At 34.6% G+C, this 22,800-nt stretch overlaps 1 protein-coding gene across 1 annotated transcript in view; it reads right to left on the bottom strand.

Annotated features, from left to right (window-relative positions):
* C6H8orf34 (chromosome 6 C8orf34 homolog) overlaps window positions 1-22,800 on the bottom strand; it is a 393,975-nt gene that overhangs the window by 242,805 nt on the left and 128,370 nt on the right. Inside the window, exons 6-7 of the mRNA XM_077163208.1 lie at window positions 18,041-18,213; window positions 1,856-2,022 (exon numbers count right to left, since the gene is read on the bottom strand). Of these exons, the coding sequence (XP_077019323.1) occupies window positions 1,856-2,022; window positions 18,041-18,213 (340 nt within the window). The remainder of the gene's footprint in view (window positions 1-1,855; window positions 2,023-18,040; window positions 18,214-22,800) is intronic.

Genomic DNA, 22,800 nt, shown 5'->3' with positions numbered 1-22,800 from the left:
AGCAGCTGATGTCTACGGGGTACCAGCACTGAGTGAACTCCTGATCTTCTCAAAGAATCCCTTCGCATCACTGAAGTTCTACAGCTTCCTCCCTGCTGTCTAGAGATTCCCGGGGCTATTATCTCCCAAAGCGATTCTTGGTATGTCTGGATTTCTTCAAACAATTCTCTTTGCAAGGCAAGAGTACAGCTGCCTTTATAGTATGCCAGCTGACCTCAAGCTATCATTTATAAGAAATGAGAAAGAGAAGGGGATATCGGCACAATCCAGGGTCAGCTCTGAACCAAAATGCCAACACTGACGTTAAACAGCAACATCCTGGCCCATTGACAGTCACTGCTCAAGGTTTTATGTCTAAACTGTCACTGACCAAAACAGAAGAACAACCTGCAGGCACAGTCATGGAGCATTAGCATCCCTCCTACCTACACTGTGTGCTTATTCCAATTAACACAAGAAGCAAACACTAATATTTACATTTTTATCTTGAACCCTAGAATGTAAACTTCCCACAAGCAGAGACCGTGTTATCTTATTTTTATGTGCCCAGGATGGAGTAAAATACCTAGCACACTGTAAGTGCTCAGTAAATGATGGCTGAATGAAGAAAGTTGAATGAAGTTACCCACTGCCACATCTGGCACATCTGCTATACTTGAAGACAGGGAAATAAGATCCCTTAAAAAAAACTACCCACACTTGATTTTTCTAAAACGACAGCCTATAGTGAAAATGCCATATCAGTCTCGTTAACTAGGAATATATGCAGCTGTTATACCATCAGAAGACATCGGTGAACCTGTTATAAATGGCTAAATAGCACCTGCCATGTTGGCTAAATAATATTTTTGTAGGCCTAAGAATGTAGACTACATAATTTATTATAAAGACAGTGTTTTACTGCCATTAATATTTACAGCCAGGTAAAAGATTTAGAAAAAAAATGAATATTTAGAAAAAGTTTGTATTTTCTTGGAACTCCATATTCTACAGGTTAATTTTTTTTTTTTTTTTTTCTTATTTGAAGCTTTCAAGTAATTATACTATTTACTCTTGCACTAGTTAAACACAATATATTGTTACAAATTACTTTAAAATTTTCTAATAATTTATAATGGAATAACTGACATAATTTAATTATTATCACATTATTTTATATGTGGATCACTCCCTGAAATGAAATTTCATTTCCTTCTTTTAGAAAATGGTTTTTCAAAGGGCAATTCAATTTTAAAAATGTACTATGAAGACGTATCTCATGAACCAAAAAATAAATTTACTTCATTAAAAGATACAAAAAGATTCCTACATATCTTTTATGTGAAAATAATGGGTCTGTAAAAACTTTGGAATCTCTGAAAACTTTCCTGCCATTTTTGGAAGATATAAAACTTAGTGTACTATCTACTTATTTAAATTTTATTCTACTTTTGTAAAGCATTATTGAAATAAAAAGGGAGATGTCTTGGGATGAAGGCTGAATATGCACTTTGGATACATTTTATAGACAAATGTGGTCAGAGCAATTATAATCAGATAATAAAGCAGACAGACTTTGAATTTTTATCACAATTGTACAGACTAAAACTTGATTAAACGATCAGAAGATAAAGTGCTGCACATACAAAGCACAAAATATAGTCTAATAATACTTCACACATGCTTAGATTATTTCACTCGGAACTTGATTCTTACAGGCAACTCCATGAAAGTCTAATGTAAATAAAGCATATAGTAAATGTTTTCTTTCTCCTAAGACAAAACTTACTCAAAATTTTTAAAGCCTCTTAATCATTATACTTTTTTACAATACCAGAGAAGAAAAAAAAGAGAAATTATTAATTTTGTAAATTACCCAGCAATTCCATTGCATCATCTTCATTGTCAATATCTTCTTCTGTTACAGACAGAGTGGGACTGTGGATGGAGTCAAAAGAATCTTGAGAGAGCATTGCTGCCAGAAGCTTCTTATGTTGTTGTTGCTGCTGTTTTAATCCTTTAGTCTTAGGCTCCATCTTTAAGCTGCAGAAAAATTAAAATGTTAATTTTCAAAGAAAATGAGATCATCAATTAGCTGTGGTAAGTAAAAGAAAATCTATCAACAAGTATTCAGTTATTTTGCTAGGCAAACTTATAAACATATTTCTAGAATTTTCCCTGAGGATACCGCACTAACAACTCCCTGAGTATGGTTGAGAAATATGGCAATCTGGAAAATCTCCACACCCATTTAGCAGAATAGGTGCTAATCTACTACAGTTGCTGCCATATGGATGGAGTTTCTGATTTTAAGAGAAGCTAGAAAGCCCAGATCATTATATGACATCTGTTGATTTAACAAAAGAAATACATATGAAGCAAAATGCATGTAATTGGATAGGCATTTAACATACTATACTAACAATTTTTAAATAAGTTTTAATTTCTAGACTAAAAATAAACATGCTCACTAGTCCTATTCATGCTGCCTGGATCTGAGGGTTAATGGGCAGACATAGAGGATGGAACCAGAATTATTTAATATGCTTCAGTTTCTTCCAGTCTAAAAGATTATTTGTAGATTGCTAAGTGTTTCTGATAGGCCCAGGCTCCTTTGGGTAAATACTCAGTCTTCATGGTTCTCTCCTTCCACTTTCCAAAATGGTGTCTGACTAAAGAGGAAAACTTACAAATCTGCATAGCAATAACATACAGTTAAAAAAAAGCCTTGCAAAGTTTTTCTCTTCTCTATAATCCAATTTATTTTCATATCAATACAAAAGAAAGGAGAGGGTAAATGTCACCTCAAGAAGGAAAAAGACATGATGTAAAGGAAGTCCTTCCCAGACAGGAAGGGGAAATATTATATAATATATAAGTTACCTTAACATGACACTGTCAAAGAGGTGATTAGAAATGGCAAAGTGGCACTGCAAGTCAATAACAGGCAAAGATCAATCGGCTCTATCCCATTAGTTCACCACAAAGTTAAGGTGGGTTTTCAGCAGCCAGGAAACTACTGGGTCATTCCTGTTGTTTAAACCAACCCACAGTAGAGTATTTGTTTTAATAGTCAGTAAACTAACAGCTTTGGGTGGGATGCTCTTATTACAAATGCCTAAAAATGGAAATGGCTTTGGAATTGCATAACGGGCAGAGGCAGGAAAAACCGTGAGGTGCTTGATAGAAAAAGCCTATATTGGTTTGAAGAGACTAGAAATACGGTCATGAAAGGTACTTCCAATGTGGCTTTAGAAGGAAATGATGAATGCGTTATTGGAAACTGGAGGAAAGTGATCCTTCTTATAAATTGGCAGAGAACTTGGCAAAATCATATTCTGATATTGGACAGAAAGTGGAACTTGTAAGCAATGAACTTGGATATTAAGCAAAAAATTTCAAGCTAAGTGGTAGAAAGTGCCCCTGGCTTCTCCTTGCAGCTTATAGTAAAACTTGAGAGGAAATGGATAAGCTGAGAACTGAACTCTTAAACATAAAGAAACCAGACATGGATGGTTTGGAAAATTCTGACCCTAACCAGATGGTGTGCTCTGAGACTAGGGCCAGAAGCAGCTCCCTCAGGGACCACGCTGAGCTTCTGAGAAGTGAGTTCCCAGAGCATAGGGATCCATATGAGGGTTTAACTAAAGGGTTTGCTAAAAAGGGCATGGTTGAACACTGATCTAGTCAGCTATTTCAGTAGAGGTCAGGATTAGAAGTGCCATTATTCAGGAAGGACTTGTGGAAAGTCTTTCTATCTGATGGTTTGGGTTCCAGTGAATGGCATACAAAACCAACAAGGCTTTTGTAAAATTTGAATGAGCAGAACCACAGCCATCTAGACTAAAAGGGACACAGAAGGGATGGAATAGAAGGAAGAATTTCTGTTTCTACTTCAGCCAACCACCTTCTGCTAGGGAACTCAACAAAAACCTCACCGGAGTTTGCAGCTTCCATGCAGGGTGCCCTGTGGTATTTAGACCTGCCAAACCCCACAGCCATGTTAGCCAATTCCTCATAAATCTCCTAATATTTACATACATACATACTTATACATACACACATAAATATATATATCCTGTTGGTTCTATTTCCCTGGAGAATTATAATACAGGTAAATATGATAGAGATCATCAGGGAAGATAGGGATGAATAAAAAGTTCTTAATATTTTTCAGAATATTGCTAGCTAATAAATGTAGAAAGAATAATAGAAATAGAAAATCATCATTTTTTGCAATCACCCATATAGTAATTGTTCAGGCAAGGATCATTCATAGATGCTAATGTCCTCTGTTAAAAGACTGTTAAGGGAACAGATTGTTACTTTGAGATAATTGTAGATTTACATGCAGTTGTAAGAAGTAATTCAGAGAGATTCTGTGTAACCTTAACATAGTTTCTCCCAATAGTAACATCTGATAAAACTATAGTACAATATATATCACAACCAGGATACTGACTTGGATGAAGTTCTCCAATCTTAATCAGATTTCCCATTTTACTTGGCAATTGTATCACTTGTGTAGGTTCATGTCTCATGTATTCACCACCACAGTTAAGATACAGACTAGTTCAAAACTCCACAAGGATCTCTCATGTTTTACCTTTATAGTCACAATCACATCCTTCTCCACTGCTCCTTCCCCTGTCCTTAACCACTGGTAACCACTAGTCTGTTTTCCATTCCTACAACTTTGCCATTTCAAGAATGTGATATAAATGGAACCATGAGGTACGTAACTTTTTAAAATCAGTTCTTTTTTTCCTCACTCAACATAGTCCTTGAAATTCATCCAAGCAGTTGCATGTATCATAGTCATTCCTTTTTTTTTTTCCTGAGTAGTATTACATAGTCTGGATATACTATTATATTTTTAACCTTTGAAAGGTTTAAACATGTCAAAGGATATCTGGGTTGTTTTAAGTTTTTTTGGCTTTTACAAATAAAGCCACTATGAGCATTATGTACAGGTTTTAATGCAAACGTAATTTTTCATTTCCCTGAGAGCAAATGCAATTACTAGGTTTTAAGGCAATTGAATGTTTAGTTTTATAAGAAACTACCAAACTGTTTTCCAGAATGGCTAAAACATTTTACATTCTAGCAACAATATTAAAGTGATCCAATTTTTCTACATCAAAGCAGATGCCATTTATTTCTTTTTCTTGCTCTGTATCAGTGGCTGGAACTTCCAGTACTCTGATAAATAAGAATTGTGAGAGTTCTTTCATCCTTAAGTTTGATGTTAGCTCTTACTTTTTTACAGATGCTTATTATCAAGTTAGGGTAGTTCCCTCTATAGAATTTTTAGGAAAAAAATGGGTGTTGGATTTTTAAAATGTTTTTCTGCATCAACTGTGCATTACATATCTCATGGCTCCATTTATATAACATTCTTGAAATGACAAAGTTGTAGGAATGGAAAACAGACTAGTGGTTACCAGTGGTTAAGGACAGGGGAAGGAGAAGTGGAGAAGATTGTGATTGTGACTATAAAGGTAAAACATGAGAGATCCTTGTGGAGTTTTGAACTAGTCTGTATCTTGACTGTGGTGGTGAATACATGAGACGTGAACCTACACAAGTGATACAATTGCCAAGTAAAATGGGAAATCTGATTAAGATTGGAGAACTTTATCCAAGTTGATTTTTTCTTCTGTAGCTTGTTGATATTCCTTTTAAGGGGACTTTTAAATTTTGATTTCAGTGTCTTTAAGAAATCTCCAGTCTCAGACAGTTCTCACATTTAGGTTTATGATCCATTTTGAGTTCATATAAAAGAATGGGGTAAGAAAAGGTCCAGCTTCATCCTATTAAATGTGTCTCAGCACCATTTGTTGAAAATACTATTTTTTTCCCAATTAAATTGTCTTGTCATATTTTTAGTGCTTTTGAGTGTACCTCTTCATATAACTTTCTCAATGGATGTTGCACTATACATAATGTGACATATCACAGTCGACTGGTATCAATATTTACCATCAGATATATCTCAATCCTGGCATCAGTTGACTGTCTTCTCTCATTCAACTTATTATTTTCCTGGTTCTTGGTAATGATGAGTCTTTTTTTTTAATTGTATCCTAAACAATTTGGCTATTATGTTAGGAATCTGTGGGTCCTGTTTAAATCTTTTATTTTGGGAGGCGGTCACCTGCAGCCCCTGACCTACTCTTGCAGGCTATGGTTCCAATGACAATCTAATTTTCAGAGCCTTCTTCATGCTATTTTGATCTCCTTGGATTATCTGGTGCAATGTGGCTAGTCCCAAAGTTGGGCTATCTGATGCCTCTAGGTAGGTGAAGAGAGTCTCTGACATGTGGGGACAAAAAAGTTTTCCATGCCAGGCCTTGTCCGAAGGAATCCTCGCTATTGGTGTATTTTTGTTCAAGGTATCTCTCGGTGGGGAGTGGATCTCAGGCATGGACAAAGAGGCTTCTAAGCCCAGGGACTGTTGAGATGTATTCCTTCTTGAAGTGCTGCCTAAATGCCCTGGTATCTTCACAGTGGGGAAATGAAGTCTCAAGCCTGGAAGGGAAGAAGAGCATGTCCCCTATCTGCTTATTGTCAATGGGACTTCCAGTCAATCACTTTCCTTTTTTGGCTGCTGGGCTCTCCTGGTGGTGTTGGTAGGATTCCTGTTGATTAGGAGCAGAAATGAACCTATCTGGGCCACCTTCTCTTGCTAGGTTGGGGGTTGGCAAATGCTTAGCCAGAGCTGCCTTCTTCTTTGGGTGAGGATGGTAAGGCACTCTACCACTATGCTATTCCTTCAGTCTTCAGATCCCTAAGCATGCCATCTTCTTCTTACACTTTTTACAGTTCTCCTTTGGTTGCCCCTTGCATTATTTCCAGGATTTGTAACTGCACTTAGTGGGGAGGAGCAGAGAGAAATGAGTTTGTGCTATCTTTTTCAAACCTGATTATAAAATATGAATGGTACCTTTACAATACAGAAATATGGTGGATATCACATTAACCGAGTGATCAAAATGAGCATCACCAATAATGGAACAAACTAACTTTGCATGCCTCCTAGTAAGATGCACTGAGGAAGTACACAATATCAACAATGCACAATTCTAGCAAAAAATGTTTAACTTAAATTTAATCATTGGTAAATAATCACACAAATGCAGATTTGAGATATTCTTCAAGATATATGGCCTGTAGTCTTCGTGGATGTCAATACCTTGAAAGAAAGCAAAAGGCAGAGAACTGTTCTAGACTACAGAAGACTACAGAGACTTGACAACTAAACTCCACATGTGATCCTTCACTAGATCCTGAATCAAATACAAACAAATATACAATACAAATATACTTAAAAGACCTTACTGGAAAACTTGAAGGAATTTGAATATGGACTCTATATTATATAACTTTATGGAATAATTGTAAAATGTCTTTGGTATGATGATGATATTATGGTTACATAAAAATGCCCTTGTTCTTCAGAAATGTATGCTAAAGAATTAAGGAATAACCTTATACAATATCTATAACTTATCCTCAAATGCAAAAGATAAGATAGATGATGACAGAGAGATAACAGAGATAAAGAAAAGATGGCAAAATGTTAACAACTGCTAAATGTATAGATAGTCACATCGCTATTGTTTTCAAAGTAAAGAGCCATGGATAACAAAATAAGGGAAAAATATTAAAATATCCCTTCATCAACAACATTATTTCTATTTTAACTTCTAATTTGGGTGCTCGACTTAAACAGAATGATGCTGAGATGTAAAAGTGCTTTCCTCTTTAGATGAATCTTTTTATTTTAGTAACTATCAATACAATTCCATTTAGTTATAGAAAATTATTGTCATACTTTAATAGTAGAGATAAACATAAATATTCATTTGCAACTTGATGGAAGTTCATTTTTGTCCTTTTAGATCCAATAATGTCATAGCATTGTCTTCTGCATCTTTTCATTGTATGTCTTTTTAAACTGAGAAAGAATACAGCAATTTCAAGTCCTTCCTTGACCAAATTTATTCATTGAAAAGTAAACAAACAAAATATTAATGTGGGTCTTTCAGCTCACAGATTTACACACTAAACTGGAATTTACATCTAGATTATTTAATTTGGTCAAATTATTTAAAATAATGATATTCATTTACAACTGTAGCTCCACTAGCTTTTGATTAGGAGAAAGAATGTAAGTATTGTTTCGAATGACAAATGAACACAGTATAAGATGGATGATCTTGGGCAAGTTACTGAACCTTCACTTTCCCTTGGTTTCTTTATCTGTAAAATGCAGATTATAATAGTATCTAATTTATCAGGTTGGTTCACAAAATGAGTTTAAAATGTGTAGAACAGTACCTGTCATACAGTTCTAATTTATGAATGCTTGCTGAATAAGTCAGATAACTAAATTTTCCATCATAACTTTATATTTTATCTTTTAAACTTAACAAAAAATAATGCATCCACATTTGATACTATTTCAGTTTTTTGCATAAGAAGAAGGTACAGTTCTAATGCATCTTTCCCTCTTAGGAATAAACAGTAATTCTCTAAGCATTTTTTTTTAAGAAGATGTTTCATGAAGATTCTGAAAACATCTTTTTCCTACTCACTATATACTTAAATATAGAGGACTATTAAAAATTAATAATTTGATACAAAAGTAATACACACTATAGGGAAAAATGTCATTTTATATGAATAAGCATATTATTTTAGGAACCATTTTATTCCTAAAAAAAAATCATAGAATTATTTTTAAATGACCAATGCATATCCAAAACTTACTAGAATAACAGACATTGAAAAAAAAGGACATCTCCCCAAATGTAAATTTAGAATTCTATTACAGGTCCATAATCAGTTATCTGAAAATTTGTAGGTTGGATGTGTTCTGTTTCACAATTTGTATATACTATACAATACCTTCAGTGGAATTTTGGGTCTTACTGTGTTATCAAAAGCATTACTATTAATACAACATTATGTATCAAGCATTCATATTAAGAGGGATAAATATTCTATTGACTCACTTGACTTCAGATCAGACTTTGCTATCAAATGAGTTATGGAAACAATTTCAGTTTTCAGAGTTACAGATGAAGACTGTAAGAAAGATACGTGAATAAAGAAATGAAGCACTTAAACAGTACTGTTAGGTCAATAAAATGCAGACTGAGACTTGATACTAGAATTTAGGAAAGCAGAGGTCATGGGGGGGGAGACTTCCAAGAGGTCAATTAAACTTAATGACAAGGATAGTTTCAGTGGAGTGGTGGTGATAAAAGTCGATTTGGAAAAGACGAGAAAAGGCAGAGTGGGGACAGTGAACACAGACAATTTTTTTGAAGAGTTTTATTGTAAAATCAATGACAGTAACAGTCGAGGGAAGCTAACTTTTTTAGATAGAGAAGTCATATTGTGCTTTTATGCTGATGGGAATGATCTAAGAGAGGGGGGTGATGCAGGCCAAAAAGAGAAGTGATCCTCTTGCATAGGTGAGAGAGGAGGAGGGTTTAGTGCTGAATGGAGGGACTACCTTTGGCAGGAGCACAGACAGTTCACCCACAATGACAGGAGAAAAGTGGAGGGCATGGGCACAGATGTTAGTGAGTGGGCCTGGGAGGGAGCTTGAGGAGGTCCCTTTCTCACCGAAGCTATTTTCTTCGTGAAAAAGGAAGCAGAATCCTCAGTTGAGAATGAGGATGGTAGTAGAATGTGTTGGAGGTTGGAAGAGAGGGAAAGGTATAAAATCATCCTTTAGGGGTGCAATCACTGTGGAAGGCAGTTTGGCGGTTCCTCAAAAAGCTGAATATAGAACTGCCATACGACCCAGCAATACCATTGCTAGGTATCTACTCAAAGGACTTAAGGGCAAAGACACAAACGAACATTTGCACACCAATGTTTATAGCAGCATTATTTACAATTGCAAAGAGATGGAAACAGCCAAAATCTCCATCAACAGAAGAGTGGCTAAACAAACTGTGGTATATACATACGATGGAATATTATGCAGCTTTAAGACAAGATAAACTTATGAACCATGTAATAACATGGATGGACCTAGAGAATATTATGCTGAGTGAATCCAGCCAAAAACTAAAGGACAAATACTGTATGGTCCCACTGATGTGAACGGACATTCGAGAATAAACTTGAAATATGTCATTGGTAACAGAGTTCAGCAGGAGTTAGAAACAGGGTAAGACAATGGGTAATTGAAGCTGAAGGGATACAGACTGTGCAACAGGACTAGATACAAAAACTCAAAAATGGACAGCACAATAATACCTAATTGTAAAGTAATCATGTTAAAACACTGAATGAAGCTGCATCTGAGCTATAGGTTTTTGTTTTGTTTTGTGTTGTTTTGTTTTGATTTTACTATTATTACTTTTATTTTTTTCTCTATAATAACATTCTATATCTTTTTCGGTTATGTTGCTAGTTCTTCTAAACCAATGCAAATGTACTAAGAAATGATGATCATGCATCTATGTGATGATGTTAAGAATTAATGATTGCATGTGTAGAATGGTATGATCTCTAAATGTTGGGTTAATTTCTTTTTTCCGTTAATTAAAAAAAAAAAAAAGAGAAGGGATAATTGGAGATGAAGGGATACAGACTGTACAACGGGACTGGATATAAAAACTCAGAAATGGACAGCACAATACTACCCAATTGTAATGCAATTATGTTAAAACACTGAATGAAGCTGCATGTGAGGTATAGGTTTTTTGTTTTTGTTTTTTTTGTTTTTTTCTTTCTATTATTGTTTTAATTCTTATTCTGTTGTCTTTTTATTTCTTTTTCTAAATCGATGCAAATGTACTAAGAAATGATGAATATGCAACTATGTGATGTTATTAAGAATTACTGATTGTACATGTAGATTGGAATGATTTCTAATTGTTTTGTTAATTCTTTTTTTAATTAATAAAAAAATAAATAAATAAATAAATAAATAAATAAATAAATAAATGAGCAAAAAAAAAAAAATCATCCTTTAGGAAAGAGGACAAGTGAAGGGACAAAGAAACACAATAACGCTGTGGTCAGTACATGGAGTTTAGTGGTCATGGATTCACACTGACACTGGCTAGAGTGATCATGTGTTTTCCTCAAGCCTATGTTAGTTCAGCCCCAGACAGGCAAAGAGTTGTATTTAAACAGGATCGAGTTTTACAGGAAAGTAAAACAAAGAAAAAGAGGAGCAAGGAAGCAGAAGTTATATCCAAGGGACTGATTGTAATGATGAACCAAGGCTTAAAGATGGATAAGAAGGAAAACGAGGAACAAGAGGGATGTGGGACAATGACATTTTGGTTGAATCAGTGTATTATAGAACTCAGAGTCAGATACTAGAGGGGAGGAGCTAGAAAGGCAGGAGAAGGTGATATGACAATGAGATGGCTGAAACTGAGATTTGAGATTTGCAGTAAATAATAATTACAAAGTCTAGGATATGATAGAGGGAATGAGTCACTCAAGTAGGTTGGAAGTCAAGATCATTTGGCGAACAGAAGCAACAGAGTTAAGAGGCTAGGTTTTGGGAAGAATCACCAATGCTAATATTGATTTCACCTAGATAGGAATAATACTGGGAGAATTAAAATGAACGAGATGCTTGCATCTTTAGGGAAAGGTGGGAATAACTGTGGCTTGTAAATTATTGCTACAAGGCAATGCGGTAGTTTGCCACAATTTAAAAAAAGATTCAAAACTAGAGATTTTTAGGGAGGAGAGAGTCTGGCCTGGAAACAACAGTAAGGAACAAGGATGACACCTGCCTCTTCTCTAGCCCTATGGTCCAAGAATTGTAGAAGAGAAAAGAGCACTAATTGGGGCTGCAAGGAAGAAGTGGTCTTAATGCAGAGAGTGATTAATGAGATGAAGAAATCGGGCTTGGGGCCTTTCTAAGAGACATTAGGGTTCTGAGTCCCCTCTCAACAGCGTTAGAACCTAAATCTTAGTAATAAAGGGATTCTTTGAACCCCTCCTGAGGACAGGCAGTATAGCTAAGCATTTAAGGGTACAGAATTTAGAGCAGGAAAATCTTGGGGCAGTGATCTAACCACTCTGGAACTTGGTTTCCTCATTCCCAAAAACTGATAATAATAAACTGTGCCTGACATGGTTGAGTGGTAATAATTATTCTGCGCTCAACACAAAGGGCAGCATACTAGACATTTACATGCCTCTCAGTGAGCCGTAAAATCCCACAAAGAAAGACATGAAACAAAAAAAGAGGGCTTATGAGAAAAATAGTAGTTAATATTTCAATTTGATAATACACTCTAGAAATCCATCTTACTTTGGTTTAAAAAGGTAACTTCCAAGCCAGGATCAGATGGAAAGGGACAGTTGAAAGCAGAAGTCCTCCCACTGGGTGGTGATCTGCCTCCAGAGGAGCCTCTCTCTGGGCCTGAACTCGATGCCACTCTCCCCATGTTCCTAACGTTTCTCCGTTTTGCCTCACAGTGAATGCAGGCTGCGAAAACATGAATGATTTCCATCCTGGAATATCTTCTAACCTTGTTTAGTTCATCAAAACAGCCCCCTAGGCAGATTCTGTGCTTTTACTCTGGACTCTAGTCAGATATAAAACGGTTCCCTTTCCATTAAAGCCCTGTTTGATGAATAGGTCATAAAATATTTCCTGCTCATTGTTGTACTTTGCTTTATGCATAAGAACTCTGGTTGTCATTTCTTTAAACATGTATAAATGTAGTAGTTTTATTAATTAACCTAGTAGAAATCTATTAAGTGCCTTCTATATACCAGGCACTGTATATAGAAGTGGACACTGAAATGAAGAAAATAAGACATATTTCCTTGTCAATCTCCTTAACTTAAAGCAAGCACTTCGAATCCAGGATTATTTGTGTCATGTTGGTTTCATCCAGTATCCAGCACATTACTTTGTATTCATGTTTAATAAGTATTTAACAAATTCATTTTTTTCTTTCTGAACCTCATTTTGAAGAGAAACAATAAAATAAATAATCTAAAGAGATGTATAAGTTTTCCAACCTGAGAGATATGAAAATCCAGGAAAACAGGAAGATTGATAGTGAAACACAAGAATAAAATAATGTAAACATGGGATGTAGAAGATGAGGAACAAATGTTAGATAACAGAGCATGATTCCTAATTATCATCAATGACCAAGGCCACTTCAGGAAGCAAGTATTTTCTTTAATCTTATTCAAGTACATGGTTTGGTTATCAAGAAGTAGTATTGGAAAAAGTCACTGAGACAATGTGTGACCAAGAGACCAGCTCTGCAAGAAATACTAAAGGGAGCACTAGAGACAGATACGAAAAGACAGAAGAGAGAGGTGTGGAGAAGAGTGTAGAAAGAAGGAAAATTAGATATGATATATAAAATACAAAAGGCAAAATGGTAGAGGAAAGTATTACCCAAACAGTAATAACACTAAATGTTAATGGACTGAATTCCCCAATCAAAAGACATAGACTGGCAGGATGGATTAAAAAACAGGATACTTCTATATGCTGTCTACAGGAAACACATCTTAGACCCAAAGATAAACATAGGTTGAAAGTGAAAGGTTGGGAAAAGATATTTCATGCAAATAACAACCAGAAAAGAGCAGGAGTAGCTATATTAATATCCAACAAATTAGACTTCAAATGTAAAACAGTTAAGAGAGACAAAGAAGGATACTATCTACTAATAAAAAGAACAATTCAACAAGAAGACATAACAATTATAAATATTTATGCACCGAACCAGAATGCCCCAAAATACGTGAGGAATACACTGCAAATACTGAAAAGGGAAATAGATACATCTACCATAATAGTTGGAGACTTTAATTCCCCACTCTCATCAATGGACAGAACATCTAGACAGAGAATCAATAAAGAAACAGAGAATTTGAATATTACAATAAATGAGATAGACTTAACAGACATTTATAGGACATTACACCCCACAACAGCAGGATACACCTTTTTCTCAAGTGCTCATGGATCATTCTCAAAGAAGTAGTACTGGGCTAGGAGACTGAGACAATAATTAAGTCCAAAATGTTATCTAATAGCCATTAGTCCACAGACAGCTAGAACTACATTTCATAAAAAGATTATTTGAATTAGGATATGCATTTCATAAATAAATAAATATCTTTTTTTAAAAAAGAAGCAAATTTTAAACATATTAAAATGAGTTGTTCACCTTTCTGAAATAAATATTTAATTTAGTTAAATATCTTCTGGCTTCAAAGAGAAATTTGTGAGTCATGAGGTATAATTTCTGTATGTTTTAGATATCTTTAAGGCTTCTGTTCTTTGATTCCTTTGGCAGATTCATTTTTAATGAATCTAATACTTTCATGTTTCAATCTTTTTTGTTCAAGAACTTTCCTGAATTACTAAGCTTGAGTTAGTCTCTGCTATAGTATTACATAGTCCCTATCATGCCCACAACAGTCAAGATCTGACAACATTAGGGTTATTTCTTTGTTCTGAACTCCTCATGCAAAATAGTATGGCCCATCCATTTATTCCCTTCTTGTTCTCTTTTTTTTAAATCAGGGAACCCACCACAATTTGAATTTGTGGTATATGTTTGTATATTTGATTGTTTGTCTGTCACTTGTTGCCAATATAATGCAAGCTTGATGAGGAAGGGAGATATCTGTAGGCTTAATTTACTGATGTATCAGAAGTAGTAACTATTAGCTTTAATGAAAACAGGAAATTCGTAATGGGAAGTGAATTTAACTTTTGTTTTAAAATTTAATATATAGTTGTAAGCTATAAGATTTTCTATCCATTTCATGACATATTTACAATCTAATAACAATACTCACTTAACAAATAAAACCAGTTCATCAGATTTATAGTATTTGTAGATATGCTTGTTTTAATAAGGTAGGTCAGATTTAGAGGAGCTTCATTAGGCTTTCAAGACTTGATGAGCCTACATACCATCACATAATGACTTAGCAATTAATTGCAAAGTCTAATTAAGATGGATTAAGATAAGATTATATAGGCCTCCTAAATTCATCTTTTTATATTTAGATTATAAATGTGCGATTATTTTCAATAACCTTAAGTATGCAATGAAAGTAAATGCTTCCCCACTAATGGCTGGATAAGCCATAGCAACTGATGCCAATCCACAGTATCTGATATTTGCAGAAGGCCTCTGATCTTTCCCCAACATATTCACCTCTCTCTTTTAAGATTTCTTCTTCGTTTTCTTGCTTAAATGCTCTCATTTTCTTTCTTAAACTCTCTTGACTTACAATTTCTTTGAGAAACAAAAAAAAAGTGGCAGAAAAATGTCCATATGCACATATACACAACATTTTGAACAGAATTTTAAGAGTCTCAGATCTCTTGAAGTCCAGCTGGAGATCATCTAGGGGCCATAAACCCCATGTTAATAGCCCTTGCTTTATTCCATTAGTTTTTCAAAATTTTCTTCATAATTGCCTTTGTTTTAACAAGCACTTAAACCTTCCGAAGTGACAGATATGTATACCAAAGTATACTGACACTTTTCTTCAATGTTATACTTGGGGACCTAAGGGAGAGAGTTTGGGTAATGTATAATTGAAAAAATGTTCCAAGAAAAAAAATTTAGAGTAAGCTTCTACCCGTAAGAGTCTCAAGGTTAAATCATGCCATTTATTTAATTCTCTCAAATCTATTGGTGAAAGTCCAAGCTACTACATAGGTATTATTTTACATGTACAGGGAATTGGGCTATGAACTAAAGATGGAATGTTATCATAACAATAGTTCAAATAAGGATTAAGCAGTAAACAATCGGAAAAACTGAGACAGGAAAAGTGGCAAAAAAGGTAAAGACAGACTACAAAATTCCTCTTGTAAATAAGTTTTACTTAATAGATATATATTAACAGCCTTCTACATGCCTCCTTCACTTATTCAACAGACGTCTATTAAGAAGCTACTATGGTCCCAGTGGAGGATAGAGAAATGTAAATATCATACTTAAAAATTAAATTTTCTCTTCAGAAGTTCTAGAATATAATTTAATCATTTACTGTTTAAGACTTTTAAACTATAGTACAAAGTCATTACTATTTAAGAGCAAAAACTAATATTATAAACTCTATGGACATTTAAAAATTTCCCTCCAGCCCTTTCTCATTCATTCAAATCAAATCTAATTCTTTGTGAGTCCCTAGTATAAATTCAGGGGCAAGAAATCCTGATTTGTAGCTGAAGATGGAAAATACATAGACACCCATAGTTTACTGCCATACTTTAAATTTCATTCAGATATGCATATATTCCTTCCACTCTAAAGGGGTATCAGGGCAGGATTTAACCACTTTCTTCATTTCATAAATTAATACCTCAACTCATAAACATAGAGAAAAATGAAACTGAAAAAAAAAACTTTTCAAAACAAATACTTTGAGAGAAATCATCACGGATTGAATTTTCTGGGAAAAGGGCTTGAATGTAGAATATATTCTCCCCCTTTATTGGGTAATCAAGAGGGAAGAAGAGTTCACTAAAGCTAGGAAGAAAACAGCAGCGCTAACATTCCCAATAAGTACCTGATCATTACTATAACCTAAATGAAAGTAAAATGAAAGTTGATATTTCTCTATTTTATATTTAAGAGCTATAGATCCAATAATAAAAATAAAAGTCTACTGATTTCATAAACCAGGTACTAAAAATAAAATTAGCATCATTGACAGTTGTAATTGATCTGGCATTTCACAGAGGAAGTTAAGTGGATTTTAAAAAATGGTTCTCTTCTCCTTATTAGGACACTTAATGTAATTAAATAATTTAAAAGTTATTTCTCACGGAAACAGAATCAATTTTCTATATGTCTGAAGCACATTAATGTGTATTCTGAATTCCCTCCCTCCAGTCAAATTCCTTCCCTCCCTCCAATGATAAGTCAAAGCAAATCATCTCTAAAAGCTATTACATTGTGAAAATACACTTTCACCCTTGAGAAAGAACAGTTATTGGTTGTGAGCTACTAAATTTAACATAGGAAACAGCAAGATACTGTGGTTATAAGAAAAACACTTCTCTGTTGGTTAGGTAGTAATACAGTTTTTAGCTCCTGTCACATTTCAATTGAGTATTTGAATCTGTTTTCTCAATCTTATGTAAGTCATCTTTTCCATATGCCTTTCCATTCCAACTTCCTAGTAGAAGTGTTCATTTTTGTTTTGAGTTTTACTCAATGCAATTGGTATTACCAAAAAAAAAACAACCCGATTTTCTGCATATAATTTTTCTAGTAAACATAATTTGAAAGTTTTAAAACTAACCCCACTTCCACTAAGGAAAATCTCCTTCTATCATTGTTGAGCACAACAGATCTCAATAAAGAGAAAGTAACGTGGGCTTTCAAATTCTCAAATTATAGTAGTTTCAAAAACTAAACATTGAGAATATAAAAATTTATATCCAATCATAGTCACCAACTGTAAACTAAAAAGTTTCAAAACCAAGATCTCTTTCTCTTCACATTCCACATTATCTCCACCTCATATTACTCTATTATTTTAATAGTCTGATTTTTCCTGTTGACTAACAAATCTCTGTGGCACTATAAGACTACAAGAAGTTCCCTCTCCTAAATTCTTTTTTTTTTTTTAAGATTTTTTTTTTTTTTAACATGGGCAGGCACCGGGAAACGAACCTGGGTCCTCTGGCATGGCAGGCAAGCATTCTTGCCTGCTGAGCCACCGCAGCCCTATCCTAAATTCTTAACAACCATTAACTCCCTGCACACTGTTATAATAGTTCTTGACTGACAGTTTATTCATATTATTTCTCTATTCAGGTTTAGAAGCAAAGAAGATGCTGTTAAGGCAAAGAAAAAAATTAAAAACTGCTCAAACACAGGTCTAATAAGCTTCTAGTTTTAAAACGGAGAAATTAAGTTTTATCCTCAATAGAGCCCAATATAATCTCTCTATAAAACTGTGAAGTTATTTCTTCAAAATCATGCTCTTGGATTTCTTTGCCTTTACTTTTTAATTACTAATAATAAACAGACTCTTAGAAGACATCTCATCTCACCTTCCCGCAGGACTACAGCTACTATCTTCACTTTCCCATTGTTCATTTTTATTTCTGGGAATAGGGGGCTGTAGCATTTCAGCAGCTAGTGGATCAGCATCATTTTCTTCTCGACCAATCCATTCTCCAATCACACGAGGTCTCAAGAGAGATGAATTAAAAGCCACTGTTTCCTGAAGAAGAGAAGAGAATGTGCTGTCTTAAGTCTGTTCGTTCTTACAAATAGGAAAACAGGACAATAATCTTGTCTAGACTTTTGGCTGTTTGCCCAAGTAAAATGCTTCTACTTTCTTTTATAATTGACTTAAAATTTCAGTTTTTTCAGTCTCTACTAGGTGACTTATTTTATGTGATTTGTGCTAGTTCCTAAAGGTCATTATGATGAAAGATCCAGAAGACAAATCTTTGGCTTTGATTTGGAAGGCTGTGTGGGTGTTCACAAGGAGGGTGAAGCAGTAAGGGTATTTGTGGTAGAGGGAAGTCTGTGTGAAGGGACCCCATAATCAAAGACCTTGGAGTCTCTGGGGAATGATCAAAATAAAGAGGGTGCAGTCAGGACAGAGAGCAAGGGAAAGAGGAAGAAGGGCTGGAAAAGTAAACTGCCTCCAATTATGAAGCATTTTGGACTTTTAGAGGTCCAGCAGAGGTTTGGAATAATGACATGCTAATTTGAAAAATATTAATCTCCTTTTATGGACTTGCATATGATGCAGTTATTTAAATGATAGTGTATGAAAATACTAAGTGCATGCAATTGCTAAGGATATTTTGGTAAGTGGAGAAAAGGCAACTTAAAGAGGTAAATGTATAGTATGAACAAATATTTGCTAAAAAGTTTTCATATGGGTATATAGCCATCACTCAATTCATTAATTCATTCACTTATTCCTTCTCTAATAATTATTAAGACCTATTATATGACAGACACAATGCAATATGCTAAAAAATGGGGTGTAAAAGCAAAATTTTAATACTGCTTTTATCTGGATGGAGCAGCTACAGGTCATTTTCATTTCTTCTTTTGGTATTTACATGCATTTAATTTTTTAATAGCACATTTTTATAATTGAACTGTTTTCAATTTGTAACAATAGCAACCAGAATTTATTTAGATATTCTAGGTTCTAGACACTGTGGGAAGCAATTTACAAATATTACCTCATATAAAATATCCAATACACAGGCCTGTGAAATATGTCTATTACTATTTTTTTAAATTTTTGATTAGAGAAATTGACAAAAAAATTATGTAAAAATTACAGCATTCCCATATACCACCCTATAGTTAACACTTTGTAATAGTGTGATGCCTTTTTAACTGATGAAAGAACATTCAAATACTACTATTTACTATAATCCATAGTTTCAATTACTTATATTTTCCCCAAATATCACCCTATCATAACACTTTGTATTAGTGTCATACATTTGTTATAATTCATGAAAGAAAAATCTTATATTATTAACTATAGCCCACTGTTTACAACAGGGTTCATTGTGTTATACAGCCCTAGGTTTTGTCTTTTGATATTTTTTTTGAGTAACACATATGACCTAACATTTCCACTTTTAACCACATTAACAGATATAATACAGTGTTGTTAATTGCACTAACAATAATGTGCTACCATCACCACCATCTTTTTCCAAACCTATATAATCAACCTAAATAAAAATTCTGTAAAATTAAGCATCAATTTCCCATACTTTATCCCCAATCCATCCCCTGGTAATTTATATTCTGGACTCTAACTTTATGAGTTTACTTATTCTATCAGTAAGATCATACAATATTTGCCTTCCACAAAGACTCCATACCCTTTCCCCATGCCCCCCGCCTGCTGACATTTAGTTTTGGCATAACGCCTTTGTTACATTCAGTGGAAGCATAATATAATGTTACTGTTAACTAGGGACTCTAGCTCATTACTTTTACCCATATATTATCTATTTTCAACACCTTCCAATATTGACATTCATTTGTTCTCCCTCATGCAAAAACGTCTTATTTTTATATTTAATCACCATTAATATATATGTGCACTCTAGGTATTCCTAAATTATACCATCTCAGTCTTTATCCTTTATCTTTCCTTCTGGCTTCATACGTGCCCCTACCCCTTCCCCCTCTATCATACTAACATTCAGCTTCATTCAATACTTTTATTATTGAGCTACAATCAGGTAGTATTGTGCTATCCATTTCTGAATTTTTACACTCAGTCCTGCTGTACAATCTGTATTCTGTGAGCATCAATTGACCAATCTTTACCCTATTTCTATCTCCTGATAACCTGTGACTTAATTTCAATTCTCCAAGTCACTCTTCAATGTTAGTTCATATTAATGAGACCATACAGTATTGTCCTTTGTTAGTTCATATTAATGAGACCATACAGTATTGTCCTTTTGTTTCTGGCTAATTTCACTCAGCATAATGTCCTCAAGGTTCATCCACATTGGTACATGCTTCATAACTGTATTCTGTCTTACAACAGCATAATGTTCCATAGTTTTCATATACCACAGTTTGTTTAGCCACTCATCCACTGATGGACATTTGAGGTGCTCCCATCTCTTGGCAATCGTAAATAAAGCTGCTATAAATACTGGTGTGCAGAAGTACATTTGTGTCCCTGCCTCAGGTCTTCTGAACATATACCTAGCGATGGGATTGCTCAATCATATGGCAATTCTATACTTACCTTCCTGAGAAACCACCAAACTGTCTTACACTGCATTCTAACCAACAGTGCGTAAAGTGTGCCTCTTTCTCCATATCCTCTCCAGTACTTCTTGTTTTCTGTTTTTTTTTTTTATAATGACCATTCTAGCAGGTGTCAGATGATTATCTCATTGTGATTTTGATTTGCATTTCCCTAATAGCCAGTGAAGCTGAACATTTTTTTCATGTGCCTCTTCTGTTCATGTTTTTTGTCCATTTTTAATTGGGTTGTCTTTTTGTTGCTGAGTAAAAGTTTCTCTTTATATATTTTAGATACTAAACCTTTATTTGATATATGGTTTCCAAATATTGGCTCCTTTTTACTTTCTTGGAAAAGTTCGTGTTTAATTTTGAGGAGTTCAATTTGTCTATTTTTTTCTTAAATGCTCGTGGTTTGGGGTAAGGTCTAAGAAACTGCATACTATTATAAGTTTTACAAGATAGTTCCCCACATTTTCTTCTAAAAGTTCTATGATCTTAGTTAGGTCTTTGATCTATTTTGAATTAAATTTTGCATAGGGAGTGACATACGGATCCTTTTTCATTCTTTTACATATGGATACACAGTTCTCCAAGCACCATTTACTGAAGAGGCTGCTCTGTCCCAGGTGGGTTGGCTTGACCTCCCTATCAAAAATCAATTTTCCATTAGATGAGAGGGTCTATTCGTGAACACTCTATTCAATTCCTTTGGTCAGTATATCTATCTTTATGCCAGTACCATGCTGTTTTGACCACTGTAGCTTTGTAATATGCTTTATAGTCAGGTAGTGTGAGACCTCCCACTTCATTTTTATTTCTCAAGATATTTTTAGCTATTTGGGGCACCCTTCCCTTCCTAATAAATTTGGTCACTGGTTTTCCTATTTCTGCAAAATAAGTTCTTGGGATTTTAATTGGTATTGCATTGAATCTATAAATTAACATGGGTAGCATTGACATCTTAACTATATTTAGTCTTTTAAACCATGAGATGGTATGCCCTTCCATTTATTTAGGTCTTCCATGATTTCTTAAAGCAATTTCTTACAGTTTTCTGTGTTAGGTCTTTTGTCTCCTTAGTTAAATTTATTCCTATGTATTTGATTTTTTTGGTTGCTATTGTAAATGGAATTTTTTTCTTAATTCCCTCCTCATATTGCTCATTACTAGCGTATAGGAACACTACAGATTTTGGGTGTTGATCTTGTACCCTGCCACTAGTAGCTCTGTGGTAGTTTTTTTTGTGATTTTTGACATATAGTATCATAACATCATATCTGCAAACAGTGAGAGTTTTCCTTCTTTCTTTCTGTTCTAGTTTTCTAGCTTCTAGAACGCAATATACCAGAAACAGAATGGCTTTTAAAAAGGGAAATTTAATAAGTTGCTAGTCAACAGTTTTTAGGTCACAGAAATGTACCAATTAAAGCAAGTCTATAGAAATGTCCAATCTAAGGCATCCAGGGAAAGATACCTTGATTCAAGAAGGCTAATGAAGTTCAGAGTTTCTCTCTCAAGTGGAAAAGCACACAGTGAACATGGTCAGGGTTTCTCTCTCGGCTGAAAGGGCCCATGGTGAACACAGCATCATCTGCTAGTTTCTTCTACAGCTCCCCAGGAGGCATTTTCCTTTCTCAACTCCAAAAGTCACTGGCTGAGGGACTCTCTGCTTTGTGGTTCTGCAGCATTCTCTGTTGTGGCTTTCTTGCAGCTCTGTCATTCTTCTCTCTCAGAATCTTCTGCTTTCTCCAAAATGCTTCTTTTATAGAATTCCAAAAAACGAATCAAGACCCACACAAATGGGTGGAGACACGTCTCTACCTAACCCAGTTTAACAACTACTCTTGATTGAGTCACATCTCCAGGGAGATGATCTAATAACAGTTTCAAACATACGCTACTGAATAGGGATTAGAGGAAATGGCTGCATTTATAAAATGGGATTAGGGTTTTAAAAAATATGGCTTTTCTAGGATATATACATCCCTTTAAACCAGCATATTCCACCCTATTGACCCTTAAAAAAACATGTTTTTTCCATATACAGAATACA

Source organism: Tamandua tetradactyla, chromosome 6 (assembly GCF_023851605.1).
Source record: "Tamandua tetradactyla isolate mTamTet1 chromosome 6, mTamTet1.pri, whole genome shotgun sequence".
Lineage (NCBI taxonomy): Eukaryota > Metazoa > Chordata > Mammalia > Pilosa > Myrmecophagidae > Tamandua > Tamandua tetradactyla.
Note: the sequence above shows the minus strand (reverse complement) of the source record. Positions and strands in the feature narration are given on the sequence as shown.